Below are 22,003 nucleotides of genomic sequence, written 5' to 3'. Positions count from 1 at the left end.
CTCTAAATGTGTTCACTGCATGTGTGCATACTCTACCTTTTACACGTCTGATTTTTAGCACTGATGGGGTTAAAAGGTTAGCAATTTTCCTGGTGAGAAATTAAGAAACATAGAAGCATAGAAGGTTGTAACTATTATAGCTCGAGAATCCTTTTGTATTACCGAACATATTCTCAGATCAGTGAAAGGGGGCACTTGCTGGGTTTAGGTATGTAGCCCGAAACATCAGACAACAGGATTCACCCTTCATCGCCTTCTCTATATGACAAACATTTTTTTCCCTTTGCTATTTTCTCCCCTTCCCCACCCTCTGAGTTACCTCAGACATCACCTGAGAGAACAAATCAGTATTCCGCACTGAACTGGAATGCATGAGTGTGAAAAAAGAAGAATGCACAGTAGCGCACCCTCTTGTCAGTCTCATCCAGAGCCTCAAAACTTAACGTTCAGCTCTGGAGCTGGCCTGGTTGTTTGAACTTATGGGAATCAAATGCAATTCGGTTTAAACAACATTAAGGTTGTGACACAAACCAGCAGAAGCCAGGAAATTAAAGTTTAAGGCTGAAATCCTATACTGAAACCCACCCGTAACAACCCCGCCTGCTACACTGAAATATTGCATAGAGCTGGGATTAATACAGGGTGTTACATTACATAACTACCTGTGCTGCATTACCGTGGCACAGCACGGGCAGGTCATGATCAAGAGGCAGTGACACAGGCACGATATTTAAGCCTCAACTTTACCTTGCCTTGCATTGTCAGCTAGTGTCAAAATTAGCTTTTTCAATTTTTGTTTCCATATTAAAAAGTTAGGTAAATGTATTTGAGTGAAAAAATAATAATTGCGTATGATTTACCCTGTGCATTGAAATGCAGCTCCTGGAGCAGATAAAGTCTATCATACAATGAATGCCAGTTCTTTTGTGAAATCCACGTTCTATGTAGCTGCTACTGCCCAGATGCTATAGTTAAAGAAGGCATTCGTGCTACAGACTGAAAAATACAACTACAAACTGGGGAATTACTAGCTCTGCTGTAGGAAGTACAACTGAGTCTTTTCTATGCTCTAAGCTATTGAGCTAGTACAGCTAAAGTATAATTTCTTGGGTTGATGTTCTTCCATTTTCTTGGGGAGAAATTACAATCCATTACAAAAATTATGTGATACTCACCCCCTAAATAAACCAAAAAAAAAAGATTTTTCTATTAGACATACCAAGTAAACTTTGTGCACTGATTCAATTCAAAAGCAAAGCTGGTTCCTTGATGGAAGGAACCAAGTCAGTTGTACAGCAGAAAGAACCAAGATCAGATACTAGCAGAATCTGTGGAAGAACAGGAGTCCTGAGTCTACATGATGGGACAGCCCGGGGGAGGGTGTCTTTCTACAGGAGTGAATGAACGCGGGATGCTCGAGTGCTAGAGGAACAGGGTTAATACATGGGGAACATCTCAATGAGGAGAGCACATGGGGCTACTGAGCTGAAGTGCACAGCAGCAATGTACTGTTGAGAAAGCATCTGAGTGATGTCTTCCTGGGGTTCTCTATGGGGGATGGAAGCAGATCAGATCCAGAGTCTGAAAGGAAAAGAGTCATAGATCACCTCATGTGCAACCTTAGAGTGGGCATGAGATCCGTCTCTAAACCCTGCATATGGAGCCGCATGTAGGTGTGCTGCACAGGAGCAGCCCAGGGAAGGACTTATAACACCTATCACCACTATACAAGGTGGGCTCAGTTCTCCCACTGTGCCTGAGCACAGTTGACAGGGAAACAGTGGCAGTGTCCTGATGCCCCGTTAAAAAGCTACAAGGTGAGCACCTTTAACTTAGGTAACTGGTGCAAGGTCTTAAGAATCACAAATTCCTCACTTGCTCTCTATTTTGTTTCCAGTAGAAAGTAACTAATTGTAGCCCTGAAGAGGATGCAGATTACTTCCTTCCCCTTTCCCCCAACTTGGCTGATAATTTGAGGGGAATGGTTGTGACAGCTTCACTCACTCCCCACCTGCTCTGGGCACATTTCCCCACCTCAATTAAACCCAAAATGCAGGGAGGAGCCCAAAGGAAGCCCCATAAACAACTGGGGAGGTTTCATTTCCCAGCATGGCTGTATTATGGCCAGTCAGAATCTGACCCTAAATAACCAGGATGTTATGTGATTCTATATACCGGATGGCTCCAAATGGCTCTCATATCATAATCTAGTAATGCCAACAAGCCATGAAAGATTTCTAAACTAATATTTTCAGCTTGTTATATATATATTTCAAATAGCAAACACCACTAAGCCATGGCACTAACTCCCTGACAATTTCCGTTTTTTATTACAAACTGAGCCTGATCTTGAGCCACAAGACTACAGAAAAGTTAAATTCATAAGCCTCTGGCTCTCCCAATGTACCATATGCTGTAAGTTATTTGGAGCAAGGACCAAATCTGTCCTTATGCCTTCATGGACAGTGCCAGAAACACGGTTGGTGCTAAAATAAGATAACATTATTAATAACTTTTGTTATTAATTCATCATTGATTTTGTTATACATTCATCACCACAACAACTGAGAATCTTCCAGCTGGGCATTAAGCAATGTTGTTTGGTCTCTCTTCCTCTCCCCAGAGGGAGAAGAGTGTGTAATGAAGTTCAGACCTGCAGGAGGATGATAAAGGACAGCTTTTCAGCCAGCAGTTTAGTGATTTCGCTGGGGAGGAGGAAGGAAACTGTGAAATTCCCTTTGATTTATACTGTGTGAAACCTACTGCTGATTTTACACAGGCTACAACCTTCTGGGCTATTTCACTTGACTTTAAGAAATAAAGTTGCATTTACGCTTGCCAGTGTTGTTTATAGAGAGAACACTGTATATATAAAGATACTAAACGGCCATTGGTATGTCATAAAACAGATGCATGCGGGGGTAGAGGAGCTTTCCATTTTGTAAAAAATGCCAGTGCAAGCCCTCTTGAAACATCCACATAATTCAACCGAAGTTCCCTTTGATAACAAAACAAATGCACTTCGGTTGCGACTTGTAATGAAATGCTAAACTGTATTATACTGTCCAGCCACTAGGTGGCTTTTTATTTAAATGAACCTCTTCCTTCCCTGGCAGAGCATCAAAGGATCTTATGATGAACACATTTGGTGTATATAAGCAAGTTCTTTAGCCAGTTCGTATCTGCTACAGAAGCACATGACATGGTGTCAGGAGTAAATTAAGAACAGAAACAGAAGGAACAAAGCAACACTGGTTTCAGAAAGAAGGAAAACGGCAATGAACACAGGTGCTGACTTTCATTTTCTGGGTGGGTGCTCCATGCCCGCTATGCCCCAAAGCCCCGCACCCACTCTGCCACTTCCCCCAAATCCCTACCCTTGCCCTACCTCTTCCTGCTCATCTCCCTCCCCCAGTGCCCTGCCCTCACTATACCTCTTCCTGCCACCAAACAGCTGCCACAAAACAGCTGATTAGTGGGAGGAAGGGGGAACCAAACAGCTGATTGGCAGGGGGTTAGTTTTTCCCTGTGGGTGTTTCAGCCCTGGAGCACCCATGGTGTCGGCACCTATGGCAATGAAGGTTGTGCCACTCTTTGATGCCCCAGAGAACTTCAGCTTCTTTAATTTATGCTATGGGGATGCACGCAGAGTCTCTCTTTAAATCCTTTGATTTTACTGAAGATAGTCACGAAGATGTCTATGCTAAAGGGTTCAGGCTATGTTGATACATACTTTATACCACAGAGAAATGTGGTTTATGAAAGAGCATGTTTTCACCAGAGAATTGAAGAACGAGGGGGAAACGTTGAATGTTTTATAAGAGCTCTGCACACATTGGCTGAAAACTGTGATTTTCGGAATGAAAAACATAAAAATATCAAAGACAGACTGGCTATTGGATTAGCAGATGAAAACCCTTCCCAGAAGCTACAATTGAAGACAGATTTAACTCTAGTCACAGCTATTCAAATAGCAAAACACTCTCTGAACTAGTGAAACAGCAAAACCTAGAGAAATCTGACAAACTTAAAAAACCTGAAACTAGCTTAGATATTGTAAAAAGACATTTATGCATTAAAAATCATCATTAAACCCCTGAGGCAAGGAGAGAGAACTTCCCTACATGCACAAGGTGTGGAAAAAAAAGTCATATTCCAAGAGATGATGCATGTCCATCCATAGCACAGAGTATAATAAATGCATGAAATATGGATATTTTGCAGCAGTTTGCCTCACCAACCCAGTCAGGGAATTGACTCATATTACAGACAATCAAGAGCCATTGTTTCTGGGATCTATCACTTAAATTGAATATTCATGGTAAGACTATTGACTTTAAAATTGACTCAGGAGCTGATGTCACAGTCATCTCAGAAGGAATTTACAATCACCGTCAGTCCCTTCCACAGCTGAAGTCATCTGACACAGCTCTGACTAGCCCTGGAGGTATTCTGAACCGCATGGGCTTGTTCACCACAGAAACAAAATTACAAAAAGACAAAAGCAATGCTTTAAGAATGCATCAGAGGGGTAGCCATGTTAGTCTGGATCTGTAAAAGCAACAACGAGTTCTGTGGCACCTTGTAGACTAACAGACGTATTGGAGCATGAGCTTCCGTGGATGAATACATGCGTCATGACATGCATCCGATGAAGTGGGTATTCATCCACGAAAGCTCATGCTCTAATACGTTTGTTAGTATATAAGATATCACAGAATTCAATGCCGCTTTTAGAATGCATGTGATCAAAGGATCAAAGACCAGCAACCTTCTCTGCCACAGCATGCCAGTCACAATGGCCCTATGGAGAAAGGTGGAAGAACTTGACAGAGGATTTGATGATATCAGACTTTTGAAAGGAGATCCAGTACAAACCAACTCAAGAGACAATGCTGAACCATATATTGTACAAAACACCTCTACCAGAGGGACTTTGGAAGAGGCTAGTTGCAGATTTATACAAAGTCAGAGGACATCCTTTGGTCATAGTGGACTATTTTTCCAGGTATATAGAAAAAATTTACTTAAAAGACATAGCATGTCACAGTGTTATCGAGAAATTGAAGTGTGCTTTTGCTCATATTAGTGTTCCAGAACAATCAGTGATGGACAATGGACCATAATTCACTGCAGCAGAATTTAAGTAATTCCAAATGAAATATGACTTTGATCATATTGTTAGCAGCTCACATTAGCGACAAGCGAATGGAGTGGCTGAGAGATCTGTACAGGCACCCAAGAAAGTCTTACAGCAGAAAGATCCATTACTTGCTCTTCTGAGTTACAGATCAACACATAGCAGTTATACGATACAGTCCAGCACAATTCCTGATGGGAAGACAACTCAGAACTGCTGTTCCAACTCTGGAAAAAAACCTGTTTCCAAAGTGGCCACACATGGAGAGTAGCCAAATTGGATTAAAAGGCTCAAAGAGCTTATGTACACTTTTACAACAGATGTCACTCAGAGAACTGCCAAGTCTAGAGTCTGGTGACTGTGTTAATGTCAAATTGGATGGAGAAAAGGATGGACAACTCGAACTGTTGTAAAGAGAAAGAATTCAGCATCCAGATCATATGTGATTGAGACTGACAGTGGCGAGTACAGCAGAAACTGTTGACATCTACAGTTTGTTCCTCAGAAAGAACAACAAACAGAACAAACTCTACAGATGGCAGATTCAGAACAAGATGATGATGACTTAAACTTTCAAAAGGGACCACAGCCAGTTGCTGCAACTAATGGATAGCCAAATGACCAAGTTATTACACATCTGGTTCACATAAATTAGAATACAAGTATGATTCAGAGACACTTGACAGACTGATATGTGCTCAACCTCAAAGACAGCATGATAGTGTAAATATTGTAAATGGCAGGAATGTAGAACTTGCAAGGGGAAATGGAATGGAATGCTGAACAGTATTATACTTTTCAGGTGGCACAATATTTACCTTATCCAAATGAACCTCAGCCATACCTAGCAGAGCATTAAAAGATCTCATGATGAACACATCTGATGTGTACAAGCAAGCTCTGCAGCCAGTTTTGTACCAGATATGAAGTGAATGACACAGCCCTTCAGTTTTCCCCTTATTTTCCTGACCAAGGTCTCAGAAAAAAACAATGGCCACAAGAGCATGACAAAAGTAGTAGTAAAAGCAAGGTTGTGATATTGCTTACTGCTCTGAGCCTCTTAAATCCTGTCAATGCCTCCATCACATAAAACTGGGTTTAAAAAAGTAAAAAGTAAAGAGAGAGGGTAGCATGTACTCGGACGGATCTAGCTGTACTTTTTACTTGGTTTTGTCTTTTTTTTTTATTTTTAAAAAGTAATTGTGAAAGACTGTTGCAGTCCAGAAATACTCAGTAAAGGCCTAGCATACACACCACCCACAAAGTTATATTTGGATTCAGTACCAACATTTTGGAAAACAGGGCCAAATTGCATCAGGAGCCAAAAGAAGTGCCAAAACTAGAAGCAACCAGGATCTAGATCAGAGGTGGGCAAAGTACGGCCCGCAGGCCACATCTGGTTCACAGGACCATCCTGCCTGGCCCCTGAGCTCCTGGCCTGGGAGGCTAGCCCCTGAGCTCTTCCTGCAGCCTCAGCTCACCCCCTGCAAAGGGAGGGAAAGGGGAGAGTAGGGAGGGAGGCTAACCCGCAGCCTCAGGGGAGCAGGTGGGCGGTGCAGGTGGCAGGAGCACCGCAAGCATGGGCTGGAGGACTCAGGAGCAGCAGCAGGTGGCCGCGTAGCCAGCTGCAGAGAAGCGGCGCTTTAAAGGGAAAAGTGCCTCTTCTCTCTGGCTGTGCAGCTGCCCCTGGCTCCTCCTAAGTCCTCCGCCCATGTTCGCAGAGCCACATTCCAAAAGCGGCTGGGGAGGAGTTCTAGGGGGCAGTTAGTGGCAGGGGGTCCTGGGAGGGCGTGGTCAGGGGACGGGGGGGGGTGGATAGAGGGTAGGGTTCCGGGGAGCAGTTAGGGGTGGGGGGTCCCAGGAGGTGGTAGTCAGGGGACAGGTGGGGGGGGGGCTGGATATGGCATGGGAGTTCCGGGGGGGCCTGTTGGATAGAAGTCCTGGCAGGGATGTGGATGGGGTTGGGGGGCAGTCAGGGAACTGTTAGCAGGTGGGTTGGATAGGAGGTGAGGTCCCGGGTGGTTAGGGGACAAGGAGCAGGGGGATTGGATGGGTCAGGGGTTCTGAGGGGGCAGGAAGTGGGAGGGGGCCAGAGTGTTTGGGGAGGCACAGCCTTCCCTACCTGGCCAGCCATACCATTTTACAACTCCGATGTGGCCCTCGGGCCAAAAAGTTTGCCCACCCCTGATCTAGATGATGTTACTCATATGCTAAGTGGAATCTGGCCTAAGCACACTGCAGAAAATTAGGAGGACACTGCTAAAGGTTCTGCTCAGGGCAATCTCTGGAACAAACTTCCCAGGCATGGATAATGACAGCAGCTACCACAAAGGGTTCTTTAAATAATTAAAATCCTCTAAAAGGTTATGAATGTTCATATCTTCTCTTTTAGGCACAAAGACTCAGATTTTGAAAAACCGGAACCTAAACTTAGGAACCTGTTTGGTTTTCAAAATTCCTGCGTCCCCAGTGAATCCTACTGACACCACTGGGAACCTTTTGGTGCTGAATTTGAAAAAACACCACCACCACTTAGTGCCTAAATATGGATTAAATCATAGGCGCTGACTCTGTGGGTGCTCCAGGGCAGGAGCATCCACGGGGAAAAATTGGTGGGTGCTTAGCACCTACCAGCAGCTCCCTGCCCCACCCTCCCACCCCAGATCAACTCCGCCCCTGCTCTGCCTCCTCCCCTGGGTGCACCGCATGCCCACTTTCCCCCCTTGGCTCCTAGCGCTTGTGCAGCAAGCGCAAGGGGTGGGGAGGGGGAACACAGCAGGGCCTGGATTTGGGGAAGGGGTCCAAAGGGGCAGGGAGGGGGCAGAGTTGGGCCGAGGACTTTGGGGGAAGGGGTTGAAATGAGGGTGGGGCAGGGGTGGGGAAAGGGTGGAGTCGGGGGGGGGGGGCATGAGCACTCACTGGCGCCAGGGAAAATTGGTGCCTATGGATTAAATTGCCAGACTTTTGTCTCATCTGTTTTCTACATACACAATTTTTAAATTGGCTTCATAGAACATGAAAAAATATATGGTACTTTAAATCAAGTTTGTTTAAATATACTCATTTAATAAGAAAATTAAGTGAATTTATCGCTCATGAAAAGTGTCGTATTGACATCCTTGGGCATGAACAGATTGGCACTGATAATGCAAACTATCCCTTGCAGTTCTGCTAACAGGCCTCAGCCTTACTCTGGGAAGGATCAGCTCTACGGATGAGAGAGTAGTTCAGATTTCACGTCCATTCTATGCTTTCCTTTCTACTGAGACTGACTACAAAGTTGCCAGAATCCATTGCAAGTTCCTCCAATGGTGCAAGTGGAATCCATTTCTTACCAGTACGGGGTGGGGGAAGGAGCAGCTAACCAGGGTGGGGGAAGGAGCACCATCCTTCCCCAGCCCAGGGCCCCCATGCTTTTCCCATCCCCTCCCTATGATCCACTTCCCTTACCTGGGGCGGGGATCTCTGTCTTCCTCCTGCTGTGCGTGCTGGAGACTTCAGAACCATAGCGAGGAAAGAAGCAGAACACCGTCAGCTCCTCCTGTGTAGCTCTACTGCCCCGAGCCCCGCTCCCCCAGCTCTGTCCTCTGGCGGGGCTGCTGTACAGACCCCAGAGAGACCCAGATCTTCTGGGAATTACAGCAGGGAAAGGAGCAGAATGTGGGGCCACCAGGTGCTGCTGTACCGCCCCCAGCCCTGACCTCTGGCAGGGCTGCTGTACATACAGAGGAGACCCTGCGTGGAAGGGCTGGGGGCGGTACAGCTGCACCAGAGGAGCTGCCGACGTGGGGCCTCCTGGCAGCCCCACGTTCTGCTCCTCCTGTGTCTTTTTGGTATGCCATACCAGCTATAAATATCTTGCTGGTACAGTACAGCAGACCGTACTGCCCTACTTGCACTGCTGAGTCCTCTCCAATGAGACATCCAGTACAAACCTGAACAGACAACCCAATGGAAACAGTTAATGGCACATGGCTTGGTTTCAAGGGGATATAGCTTGACACATAACTTCACAAGCCACTTATATTAAGCAAAAGGAAAGGACAGCAGTTTCAGACATGTTCTGTTTGCAGTGATAACAAGGCTAGGGACATCCCTTCAAGACAGGTTTGAGACACAAAGCCAGACAGGTTTGAGAACACAAGCTGTTCTCAATACCCCCACGCTACTTCTCTAACCAACATTCTCAGCTCATACAGATACAAAGTGGGGTTTTAATCCTTGAGCAACACATAGATGAAACTGACTAGAAATGATCCCTTATTTACCTGTCTCTGGATAGAAGGGGAACAAAGGTTGGAACCAATTCTTTGAATAAAGGGTGTTCAAATCATTAACCTACAGGAACTGGTTCTCTATATAATATATTTGATTACTGTCACTGAACCAGAATCATTAGCCACTTATTACCATGCCTTCAAAAGAGAGGAATGATAGTATGGTGTGGTTAAGGAACACTATCTTTCAAAATCAGGCAACTCAGGCCCTGATCCAGAAAAGTGTTTAAATGTGTGCTTAAATTTAAGCACATGCTTATTTGCTTTTTCTGGATCAGAGCTTGGTTAGGATCCTATATATGGAAACAGGTGTCTGACTTTAAGCAGCCTTTGAAAACCTTCGCTGTGATCGTCTGATGCCTCGGTTTTCTCAGCTGTCATCTTCATATCATGAGGCTGAATGGGCGTGTACAAGTAAATTGAAAACCTAACATGGAAGGTGCTAAAGAGGAGCTAAAAGTATTCAAAAAGCCTGTACAATGGAGTGGTAGTTGTGAGGGAGGGGAAGATGGCAGAAATAAGCAACTCAAACCAAAGAAAAGATTTTCACATTAAAATATACCCAAGGAGGTAAAATCCCGTTTTTTACAGAGAACCCAGCAGAGAGAGGTCTGTTGCACAAACTGTGGGGAACTGCTATGGCATCTTGCGCCTCTACTTTTCTCCTTTTGGTGCAGCAATGACTATTACTTTTCTGTTCTGTCTTTGTTTTATCCTGCCCCAAAGACACTGGCTCAGTTCCTGCAGCATGCGTGCACTTGGGGAAAGCAGAGTCATTCATCAGTGTCAGGAGATGTGCTGTACACAGCAAGTCAGGTCTCATCCCCCGCTGTTCCTGCAGCTAGAGCTGCAAATCTTGAAAAGATGCAGAATATGCACATTGCAAATAACCATTTATCATTCCAGAGCTGTGCTCCAAACAACCAGGCAATGAGCTGCCTCATCCACACGTGAAAGAAACATTCTCTAACTCCAGCCCTTCTCCTGTTACAAGAGCTTTGCAAGCGGCTAATTCTCCCTCTTGCTCTGTTTGCTAGCAGCTCTGGATTACAGTTCCTGCTGCAAAAATGACATCCTACCCCCCTCTTCTCTAGAATGGCCTAAAGCTGCCAAGGTTGCCATAATCATTAAATTATGAAATTGTAAGTCGCTGGGAGGAAATTAATACCAGGCACGACCAGGAAAAGGCTGCTTTCTTGTGAAGTAATTATGAAATTAAAATTTGATCTCTCCCTGGCAGTTCTACAAAGGATATGAGATGGAGGTCTAAGCACAACACTACAGTCAGCATTTCAGAGGAAGCACAGAGGGTTCCACTAGACAAAAAAAGACCATAATATACTAATAAAAATATGAACTTTTAATTATAAATTACATGAATTTGGCTAAAAGGTGTAATCAAGTGGGTGAAGATGGAGGGCTTGCAGACTTCCAATTACTCTTTACAATTTGGAGTCAAGCTGTTAGGAAATGCAGCTTATCTGAATAAGACTAATAATGCTAAGTTAATTGGACCCACAGGCATTGACCAGCAGATAAATTCAGGCCTAAATGAGGGACACTGCCACTTTAAATACTGCCTTGGGATCCGAGGGAAAGCTAATGAGGAGTGTCAGTTGGGGCTGTTTTATTAGGTGGTTCTCTAGAGGATAAAGCCTGAGGTTTCTGCAACAAGGCTTCTGTGCTTGATTCAATAAATCAATTTATATTAAACAGGGGTGCAGCGCTGGTGTCGGCTTCATAAAGCACTCCATGGCATTTCTCAATCTGCTTATCCACTTTTCTGTCAGGCTACCTGAATGTGCTGTCAGAGGACATTGAACAGAACAGTAAAGAATAGGACAACATCCACCTTGACATTATTTGTTCAAATCAACTTGCATGTTCCCAAGCAAAACATGCGCAACTGGCTCTTGGTGTGGGATTTTGGGTCCCCGTTAAGTGATTAATGAGATCTTATTTTTGAGAGCAGGAGTCTGAGCTGCAGACGCCAGTGCAGGCTGCACAATAAAAGCAAAGGTCATCCATCCTAAACGAAATTAAAAAAACAACTTCGCTTTAAACTCATTTTATCTGATGATCAGAGGCTAAAAGATCTTCCCTCTTAGAAAGGAAAGAGAGCTCTAAAGAGGTTGGCAGCATTCCAGAAGGTGGACAATATTGCCCCTAGAGTAAAATGGTTTTTGTCTAGTGCTAGTCCTAGGATACCAGCCTTTTTGGTATGGAGTAAGTCATACACAGAGACCCCTCCCCAAAGCATGATGACCATTGGCAGCTAATTGTGTACAACAACCACAAAATCTCACAGACACAGCAGATCTGGGAACAGTTGTACCATTAGGTACACAGAATGCTCAGATTCTGCTTATGACTTCTATTCACTTTATTCCTAGTTTTTAATCCCTTACATGTAGTTGAGACTACAGCTGGTTGGAACATTTTCAATAAAATTCAATTTTGTCAAAGCCAAAATATTTTGCGGAGACATATATTTTCACCAAGAAGGATTTTTTGTCCAAGGTTCTGGTCAGTTCTGACACACAAGAAAAATCTTCCTGACTCAAAAAGCTCAGGTATCAGTTTCAAACCAGCCATTTCAACACAATTCTCTTTTCATGAAAATGTTCCAAAGGTTCAGGTTTTGTTCCCATACAGATTGAAAATAAATTCTGAAACCTCACAAGCTGCCATGAAACGGAATGTTGGCAGCTGTTAGACTTCATAGCCACAAGTGAAGAAATATCACTGGTGTATCAGTTGTCTTATGGACAGCCCAGGAGGACATGTGGAAAGATACCAAACATGCCATCTTCATGACAAGGTTTAACTTCTACCAGCCACAGGCCTGGGAACCCAGCACCACAGATCCAGCTGTGAGAAACTGCTCTTTCAACTTAGTAATACAGACGTCTGCTTGAGATAGCTCAGAGGCTTGTTCAGCAGGAGACAGAGCTCTTAAGATACAATGCCAGCTACTGTATATATCCCGTGATGGCTGCTCAACACAACGCTGAGGGGGGTGACTCGCATTAAGCTCCCACCTAAAGGCTAGATGGAATTTTTGGCACAAAATCTGAACACACGAGACAGAGAAAGGAGAGAAGGTTGGGGGGGGTGGTTAAGAACTGGGGGAGAAGGGAAAGGGTTGGTCTCAAAGCAGTTACAGGCAGCCTTAGACTAGTGTGAGGCAGTGCATGCTGCTGGATCGGTGGCCGTCCTTATGCTGTGAGGAAGCTTGGCAGCTCTGCTACCACTGTGAGCTGCTGAAACAAAGCCAATATGGAAACTTCACAGGAAAGAAAAAAGAAGCCCAACAGCACTATGACAGTCCCAGAGACAATAACCTTTTGTAATCCAAACAAGCCGGCCAAGCCAATCTATTGTTGAGCCTCTGAAAAGCTCCAGAGCACAGTAGAAGGGGGAAAAAAACAACCCTATAGCTTCTAATAGAAAACACAGAAAAATGCTTTGAATTTTAAAATCAAGCACAGTTCCTTTTTCAAGGGAAACCCTGGGGGCTATTTTCACCACTGGACTTTGTTAATTATTGAATGCAAAGAAAACAAAGTGTGAGAGTGAGCGTTTCTCTTTCAAAAACCACCTACACATCTACTCACCTGTGCAGGAGGTTCACTCATCAAAGATCTTACGAATTAATTAATCCCCTCCCTCCCAAGCCTCCCTCTCTCTTCAAATTTTGCATGAAGAGGTCCAGGTTTGGCAGTGGCTTAGTACACCAGGTTATACTATAGTGAGTCTTGTGGAGAAGGTAAGGAAATATATGCTGGCTTAAACTCTGTAATAGCTACGCTAACTCAAGGAGGGAAAGAGAAGTACGTAACCTGAGGAGAGAAATCATCATCATGAAATAACAATCACTGAGCATGTAAGTATGTTTGAAATCTAACATCTTAACTATATTTTTAGCCATTAAAAGGATTCCAATGTTGAACTCGGGGGCCTGTTTCATGAGCTAAATAAAAGGCTCCTGCCTAGAAGATTATTACATAAGAACACACAGGTAGTGGGAAGCACAATTTCCTTGCCCAAGCACATTTAAAATGAAAATGGCACCCTTATCTGATCAGCTAAGCTTCACAAGGACATAGCAGTCCCTTCATCACTGGATTGTTTTCAGCTCTGAAGTAGAGAAACAAGAGATATTTGCTGATATTCCAGCACCAGACTTAGTCTGAGAAAATGGCTACAAGATACTCAACTGCTGACTAATGACTCCAGTACAAAAGTGGTCCCTACTTCTTTGCTCACATTTATAAATTCAGGGACTAGAGTGAAGATGTGGCATCATCTTCCACTTGCATTTTTGTGGCTCTTTCCACACCCTTGTTCTTCAGCTGTCAGTATACCCCTGGTGTACTTAGATGAATTTTTAGTCATGGTTTAATATATGTTAACTAACAGGATTGTAAACTGTAGTGCAAATGCTATGCAAACGTTTGTTCCAGGATACCAATGTTGTTGCTAGTCACATTTCATCCTAGCCTAGCAACAGCCACCAGTATTCTGCCTATGCTAAAATGTATAACCAAGTTAAAATATGATGAAAAAGCGTGGACTGTCCCTTAGACAAAGAGATAAAAAAAATGAGTACATGAGAGTTGACAGAGTTTACACGCTGGCGTTAATGGGAACACAGGACCGGACTAGACGGACCACAGATCTGATCCAGTGTGGCAATTCCTGTCTCTAACAGGGGTCAATGCCAGATGCTTCAGAGGAAGATACAGGAAACTTCTTAATCCTTAGTAGTTAATCTTATGTCATGGGATAGGGAAACAGAAGCTCCTGATGTATCTTCTCTATACTATTCATTATTTGATACTTTTATTTTGTCCCCTCTTACTCATCCCCTTTTTTTTAAAGCTATTTAAAAATATCATCCCCCCAATCTCCTCACATGAATGTGTTTCCTGGCCTTTGATTACTCTTGCTGCCCTTCTTTAAAAACACACTTTTAATTTTGCAAAAGTTCTTTTTCAGCTGGGATGACCAGTGCTGCACATAGCACTGAAACAGGACATACAATTGATTTATATAATAGCATTATAATATTATCTGTATTATTCACCATCCTATTCCTTATTCATCCTGACATTGTTTGCCTTTTTGGCCACAGATGCCCATGACAACGATGCCCAGGTTTTGCCTGAGTTGACACAGTTAATTTAGAACTCCATAAGGTGTTTGAGTAGTTGGAATTTTTCCCTCTTGTGTAGATTACTTTGCATTTATCAACACTGAATCTGATTGGCCATTGTGTTGCCCATTCACCCAGCTTGTTTAGGGCTCTGAATTTCCTCCCATTAGTCTCTGCTCCGGACTAACCTAAATGACTATCTGCAAATCTCATTACCTCATTGCTCATTCCCCTTTCCAGAGAACTGATAAATATATTAAACAATGCAATAACTGTTACAGAATCTTAAGTCATCCTATTGTTAATGCCTTGCCAAAAGATTTGACCATTTATTCCTCCTCTTTGTTTCCCTTCTCCTAGCCAGTTTTTAATACTTTGCCCCTCGCCCAACGACTACTTGCCTTCTTTAGTAGCTTCTTGTGCGGGACCTTGTTCAAGTCCTTTTGAAAGTCTAGGGGTCTCTACCCTACAACCACTTCAGTGACACGTTATTAAGGAATTCTTCAAGCACATTATTAAAGAAAATGAATTTATTTTAAACCAGAGGCTACAATATTTATAAAATAGAGTGATTTCAAACACATGAAAGAGCCACATGATATGTCCTTTGAGGGTCTTGCCTCACTATCAGTTCTCACATCAAGAATGAGCCACAGTCATAACTCTAGGTAATACTCTGTGATTTAAGATTTTGTTTCCTAAAAAGAATAAAAAGTTGGGTAGAGGGAGATCCCCTTTCACAGCACACACACATGCACACTTCTGTTTTGATGTAGACAGATTTATGCTAATCAAGAATGCATGCATTTTTCCCCCCACTTTCAATGCGCAGAAACGGCATGTTCTTACCAGCCGGTCATGTTAAAGTCCCTGTAGAGCATCCTCTTTCCAACTTCCTTACGCTGCACCCTCCTTGGAAATTCTAAATGTGTGAACTCGTTACCCAGTAGGTGGGGCTGCATGAAAGCCTATGGGCAAAAAACCAGAAACCATGCTCATATCTTACAACAAAATTCATCCTGTCTCCCCCACACCATTTTTATATATTTTTTAAAAAGAGGTGATGACTAACTATCCTAGCAAACAGTATTCATACACATGAATAAAAGTCTGACAGACTATTTGGTGGTTAGTACAGAAAGCTAATTAGATACCTCCTTAATCAGCAGTGAGATCTCCCCCAAGTCTTCTATTTTCTCCCATTTAATAAATACTAATACTTAGTACTTGTATAGCATATTTCATCCATTTATCTCAAGGCAGTTTGACAAGGTAGATAAGCATTATCATTAAGGTAAAGATTGTATCAAGGGTATTTTTAGTAAAAAGACACGGACAGGTCACAGGCAATGAATAAAAATTCATCAAAGCCCATGACCTGTCCCTGAATTTTACTAAAAATACCCGAGGGAGGGGGAGGGGGACAAATAAAGCTCAGCTGGGGCTTGCAGCTGCTCCCACTGCTGCTCCTGTGGCAGGGGCTGACGGCTGCTGCTCCAGCCCCAGCGAGGCTGACCCAACCCCAGCTGTTGTTCTGGTGGCCCCGGGGCTGGCTGCTGGCCAGCTCTTCTTACAGCCACTGCTTTAGCAGCCCTGGGGCTGACAGCTGCTCCAGACCTGCCCAAGAAGTAGTCACGGAGATCCTGGAAAGTCATGGAATCTATGACCCCTGTGACAGAATCGTAGCCTTAATTATCATCCCATTTTACACCTGCAGAATCAGAGGGAGATCAAGGCCCATCTTCAGCCAGCCAGTTCCCATTTTTGTAGCATGTTTATTAATTGCTTTCCTTCTTCGGGGGGGGGGGGGGAACAGTACTAACAGCATTTCTCCTGCTAAACCTGTACCAGTTGCTGACAAGTTGCCTATAACAAATAAACTCTCGGTTATACAATATACTCTGTTACCATGACTATATCTGGTCCTCCCGGAAGTGAATAATTATTTATGCTGGACAGATCCAATCATAGTATGGGTAAACATATTAACTAGAGCTAGTCAGAAAATGGAATCCTCCCCCTGAAAGAAAATGTCAAGTTTTCAGTCAAAAACTAAAATATTTCAGTCCTGCCTCATGAGAGTTGTCGTTTGGGTGCCTCTCATTCCCATTCTCCTGTGTGTGCCAGGCTCCCTGGTCAAATGACATCTTTCCACATGATGCACCATGGTCTCAGTTCTTGGTGATGGGAGGCAGTGCATCATGGGAGATTAAATTCATCCAGTGACCCTGGCCCATAGAAAAGAACTTGAGTGTAAGGGACCCGAACTACAGTTCTCATGTGGGACTATGGCGGCATTTCGGAATCAAAATATTTCTGTTTTCTGCCAAAATATTCTGGGTTTTGGCTTTCAGATGTTAAATAAAAACTGATTTTTAAAAAAAATTTTTTGTAGAAAATGGACACTTTTCACAGAAAATTTAATTTAGTTAAAAACGAAATTTTCTGTCAAACACAGCTTTGGTGAAATTTTTTTGATCAGCCCTAATATTTACACAGCTCTGCCAGCATGCCTCAGTTCCTGCCCTGCTGCACTCCAGCTACTGAGATCCTGGGTCTCTCTACCAAAGACTGCTTGCTAATGTTACTAAAGGGTCTGGTGATTCTGTGATGGTGTAGCAGGGTGGACCCCTGCTCCTGCCCTGAAGGGTTAAAAACAGCCCTGGGAGGGGGCTGTGGCTGGAGAAAGCAGCTTTTAGGCTGGGCTGATTAGGGAAAGAAGGCTGCAGCTGGGCCATGCCCCAATCTAGCCCAGCTGGCCCCTCTAAGAGGCTGTGAGCCAGAAGCCCAAGCAGTCTGTCTGTGTGTGTAGAGGGAGAAGGGCCTGGCTGCAGGGAGCTAGACACAAGGTACCTGAGTGAAGCAGGGCTGGGAAAAGGCAGAGGAGCCAGGGAACTCCAGCCTGGAAAGCCCCAGGCTGTGGCTTAGCACTGGGCCAACACGTACTGGGGGGTTGCAGAGGGCAGCCCAGGGGTAGGCCAAGGCAGCAGGTCCAAACCCAACCTTGCCGAAGATGAATAGGCTGATACTGCAGTCTGCCCCAGGGCGCAGGGGCTAGACAATGACTGGCAGGAGCCATATACTGAGGCAAGGTGGGGATAGTGGGTGGGGGTTCCTCAGGGAGAGGAGACCCTAAGACTGAGAGAAAGGGGTTACTGCCAGGGGGCAGCACCCCATGTAAAATGGCACCGGGTCCAGGGAGGGACACAGGGGCCAGAGGACAGGCAGATCACCGGCCTGTAGAGGGTGCTCCAGAGCTGGAACGAGCTAATTTCCGGAAAACACCAGCAGGAGGCGCCACAGGGGTGAGTCTACTCGTCCACAGATGGGAACCAACATCAGACTAAACCATTTGTTTTCATTTGGGATCTAGAAAGAAGTTACACTGAAATCCCCAGATGTGAAAAGTTAATCCATTAACACTGTGCCTGAGCTCATGTACAACATTAACTGTTACGTTTCCCCTTCACATTTTATCATTAGCAGCAGCAAAAAGAAATGAAAAAACATTTAAGGCTTATTTACATATGCATACTGGTGGGGTTTTTGCATTTTCTGACAGTAAGCTTCTGCTTGAGACAAACTGAGCCAAATTAGCCAGGGATTACTGGGCCTACGATGGACAGACAAAAAGTTGCATTTCCCTTAGCCTTCTGGAAATGCCTTTTTCTCCCCTGTTCAGTTGGTTAAGGGAATAAAATCTGCCTTATCTTTAGCAGCAGCTGCAGTCAGGGAAGATCAAATGAGTTGGCATTAGTTTCTAGCTATGACATAAATGTAGTACTCATGAAGAGTGAGCAGTTGGGAGTATCTGAAACCTTAACTGATGTACCCAATAGCTCTCATACAAATAGGTCACAATAAAATATTTCCTTCATTTAAGGCATGAACTTGCTGAATTCAGTGGGAGCTGGATCAGGCTCAACACATCACCTCTTTATCCTAAAGAAACCAATTGCTTCCATTCTTGTATCCAGATATCTTTTGAGAAAAAACCTCCAGCTTCACTGAAATGGAGTCAAGGCAGATGACGTTTGGACTGGCTAACTAGACTGCAGTCTACTTTCAAGGCCCAACTTTCAAGTTTGATGGAGACCTTCTTCTCTTTTGCTGAAACAAGAGTTCCATCAAATCCCTTCTCAGCACAGGACAATATTACTTTATCTGCAATAAGTAGTCTTCAACAAAGTTCCCCTAAAATATTGTCCTAATGGGCCATGTACATGGATCACTGTCCCCTGCTAAAAGAATTTATTGTAAGGTATTACTGATTTTTAAAAATGTCTAGTGAGATCAAACCTATAGCATACATCTTGGAAAGAGGTTTTCTGTACCTTTACTTTAGAATTTTAGATATCCAATATGTAAATTTATGTATAATCACTGCATTTATCTTTTTTCTTTTATATTGAAAACGATACATGTCTAAAAGAGTTTGATTCAGTGTACTGCAGTATAAAATCTATCTGGTAATTTTTGACAGCCAAGAGTTGGGATAGAAACCTGGCTGCTAATTTTAATAGATAATTTTGTATTTTACTGATGTCCTAAATAAATTCCTGAAACTCAGTATTTTATTATGTTTTTTTCTGGGCTTTTCCACTATTCACTCTTTTTGCATGTGCTGTGATGAAAAAATGAAGTAAATAATCAGTTTAGAACATTGATGATTTCAGTTTTTGTAAAAAATACATGGATTATCTTGAGCAAATAATTCCAAATCCAGTCCACTTGAAGCTTAGTATTCTCTGCCTTTAAAACAGGCAGCACTGTTTAAAAACACAAAAATGCCCTACCACCAATGGAGTTTTTCCCCTCTTAGATTGTCAAATTGCTTATTTTACTGTATAGACAACTCCAAAAGAAACTAAATCCATATGGCTTTTAGCAACATTTTTTCTTGGAAAATAAGAATTTCCCTTATTGCAAAGGGAAAGTGATTGTGACAGACTGCGTTTCATAAAGATTTGCTCAGATGGAAAGTCTAAGGTCACACATGAAATAAGATTAATAAAGCTGGCAGAGTTACCAGTGGACTGCTAATGTTCAAATAAGATTTCTCTTCTGCAGCGTACCCTCAATGTTTGATTTACAATCTAAGAATCTTAACTTGATTCTAGTATTTTTGACATCAGTAAAACAAAGAAAGGGAAGAGTAATTTGGAAGCTGCTGGTGTCTGAATGTGAGCTGAATTCTTATGTGAAGAAACATTTCTTTTGCAGTTATTCTTGAAGTTTCCTCAGTAATTCTACAAAGTGATATGAATGTGCCACTATAAAACACAGGACTGACTCCTTTCAGACTGACTTCTTGAGAACTGTCCCTATTTACTACAAGGTGTGGCTCTTCGCCTTTCCCCTGGTGACAGCTTGTGCTTTGCAATAGAAAAAGAAAATAAATACAAAACAAAAATCTTCAACATCTGCAGATCTTTAAAGGAGATCCACAAGCAGACACAAAGAAATCTCTTTAATTGATCAACAAAAGCAAAATGTGAATCAATTCTAACAACATTTAGATAGTGGATAGACATCACACTTGTCAATGATTTTACATATACTCAGTCTAGGTTTAAAAGAATGCTAAGAGAAAAACATATTTCACAGAAAAAATGTTACTTAGCTTTAAAGCAAAAACAACCAACCTTGGTGAATATCAAATACTTTACTTTCTGTATTCTTACCAGGCTAGTTAAGAAGGCTTCACTCTACTATTCTGGCTTTAGAGTACAAAAAATATTTTCCACCATTTTTGTCTTTCAACAGTTATTACTGTTTGCTTTGGCACACATCTACAGTATTCTGTATTATATGCTTTTGGGAGTAAGCCATTTTATGATTGTCTATATTAAAAGTTCAGCATTAGTTATGTTCTTTTAACAGTTAGCCACGTAGAAAAGAACCCACTCATGGAAATATGAGTCACACTTCTTTCAACGGGCTCGTTTCCCCATTTCCTTTTTATTAAAACTGATTCATAGATTCATAGACTCTAGGACTGGAAGGGACCTCGAGAGGTCATCGAGTTCAGTCCCCTGCCCTCATGGCAGGACCAAATACTGTCTAGACCATCTTCCTTCCTAAGTGCAGGACTCTGCACTTGCCCTTGTTGAACCTCATCAGATTTCTTTTGGCCCAATCCTCCAATTTGTCTAGGTCACTGATCTGGAAAGCAAATGTGAAAACTAAGTTAACTCACATTTATGTACCATATCCCAACAAATTAGGCTGTAGAGAGCATTTGTGTGCCTTACAATTCTCTTTGCCAAGTCCTTTAATGTTGACTACTTCACTCAGGCTATCCTAGAATGCATCATTCTGTGACATCCAATATCAGCAGTTTCACTGCAATTCATGTTACTATTGGGGTTGCCATTTTTACCCATAAATATAGCCAAGCCTCAAGGTATAGTACTATTACTTTAATACAAGGACAATTATCATTGTGCCTTTTCCTCAAGCACTACATTTTAGTTCAGGACCCCACACACAAACTGGAAAAGGTTAAGTGTGACTCATCCAGGAGCGGTTCCAAGCACACTGGTCAGTTACTCTAGGGTGGATCCCTATTCAAAGCCAAACAACAGGAAATCTAAATAGTGGAAAACATTAGAAAAAGAAAACAAGTCTCCAGGATCAGAAATGGAGGGCCAGGTTCTTGGTGGACAGCTGTAGCTTCCCTTTATATGGGAAAGTTTCCAACGGGTGGAGAACTGACACTGGCTGTCTCTAGCACCAGATGAGCACAAAAAGTGGCCTATAGCTACCTTTGCTCCTCCTTCTGCCCAATGCACCAAGCAGAGCTGTGGTGCATCTGAAGATTTGGATTGAAGGTGAATGTGTAAAGAAATACAAGAGTAAGAAATTTGGACAAAATGGGTATTTTGGAAGTAGACTGTACCACCATTAACCAACACTCATTGTTAGGAAGTTGAAAGGAGCCCCCGCTCCCCAAACCATATAAAATATTTCCATATCCCAGGTAATACTTTGTAAACTAATCTTTCAGACAGAGAAGTATCTATTTAAAAGAATTACATGAGGGGACGGATGGTCTTGTAGCTAAGGCACTAGACATACTTGGGAGATCTGGGTTAAATTCCCAGCACACGCACAGAATTCTTCTGTATTGTAGAGCAATTCTTCTGCATTGTAATGTCTCTGAGCCTCTGTTACCCGTCTGCAAAATGGAACAGCAATAATTCCTTCTGCCCACTCCTGGTCTTTCTAGACTGCAAACTTTCTGAAGCAGGAACCTGCCTTGAACTGCATACAGACCATATTTAGGCTGACTGTAATGCAAATGATAATGTTGTACCTGTCTGCAAAAGTCAATATTAACAGAAGTTTCTAGAGGGAAGACATGATAAAATACATGTTGCAAAAATGCACTAAATGGCAAAATCTAGAATGATTCATATTAAAAAA

The 22,003-nt window shown here is 42.9% G+C and overlaps 1 protein-coding gene across 1 annotated transcript in view; it reads right to left on the bottom strand.

The window, feature by feature from the left end:
- Window positions 1-22,003, bottom strand: part of PPM1H (protein phosphatase, Mg2+/Mn2+ dependent 1H) — a 223,599-nt gene that overhangs the window by 29,729 nt on the left and 171,867 nt on the right. The window contains exon 6 of the mRNA XM_030548855.1: window positions 15,425-15,543. Coding sequence (XP_030404715.1) covers window positions 15,425-15,543 — 119 coding nt within the window. The remainder of the gene's footprint in view (window positions 1-15,424; window positions 15,544-22,003) is intronic.

Source organism: Gopherus evgoodei, chromosome 1, assembly GCF_007399415.2.
Source record: "Gopherus evgoodei ecotype Sinaloan lineage chromosome 1, rGopEvg1_v1.p, whole genome shotgun sequence".
Lineage (NCBI taxonomy): Eukaryota > Metazoa > Chordata > Testudines > Testudinidae > Gopherus > Gopherus evgoodei.
The sequence above is the reverse complement of the archived record's forward strand: the minus strand, read 5'-3'. Positions and strand labels throughout refer to the sequence as shown.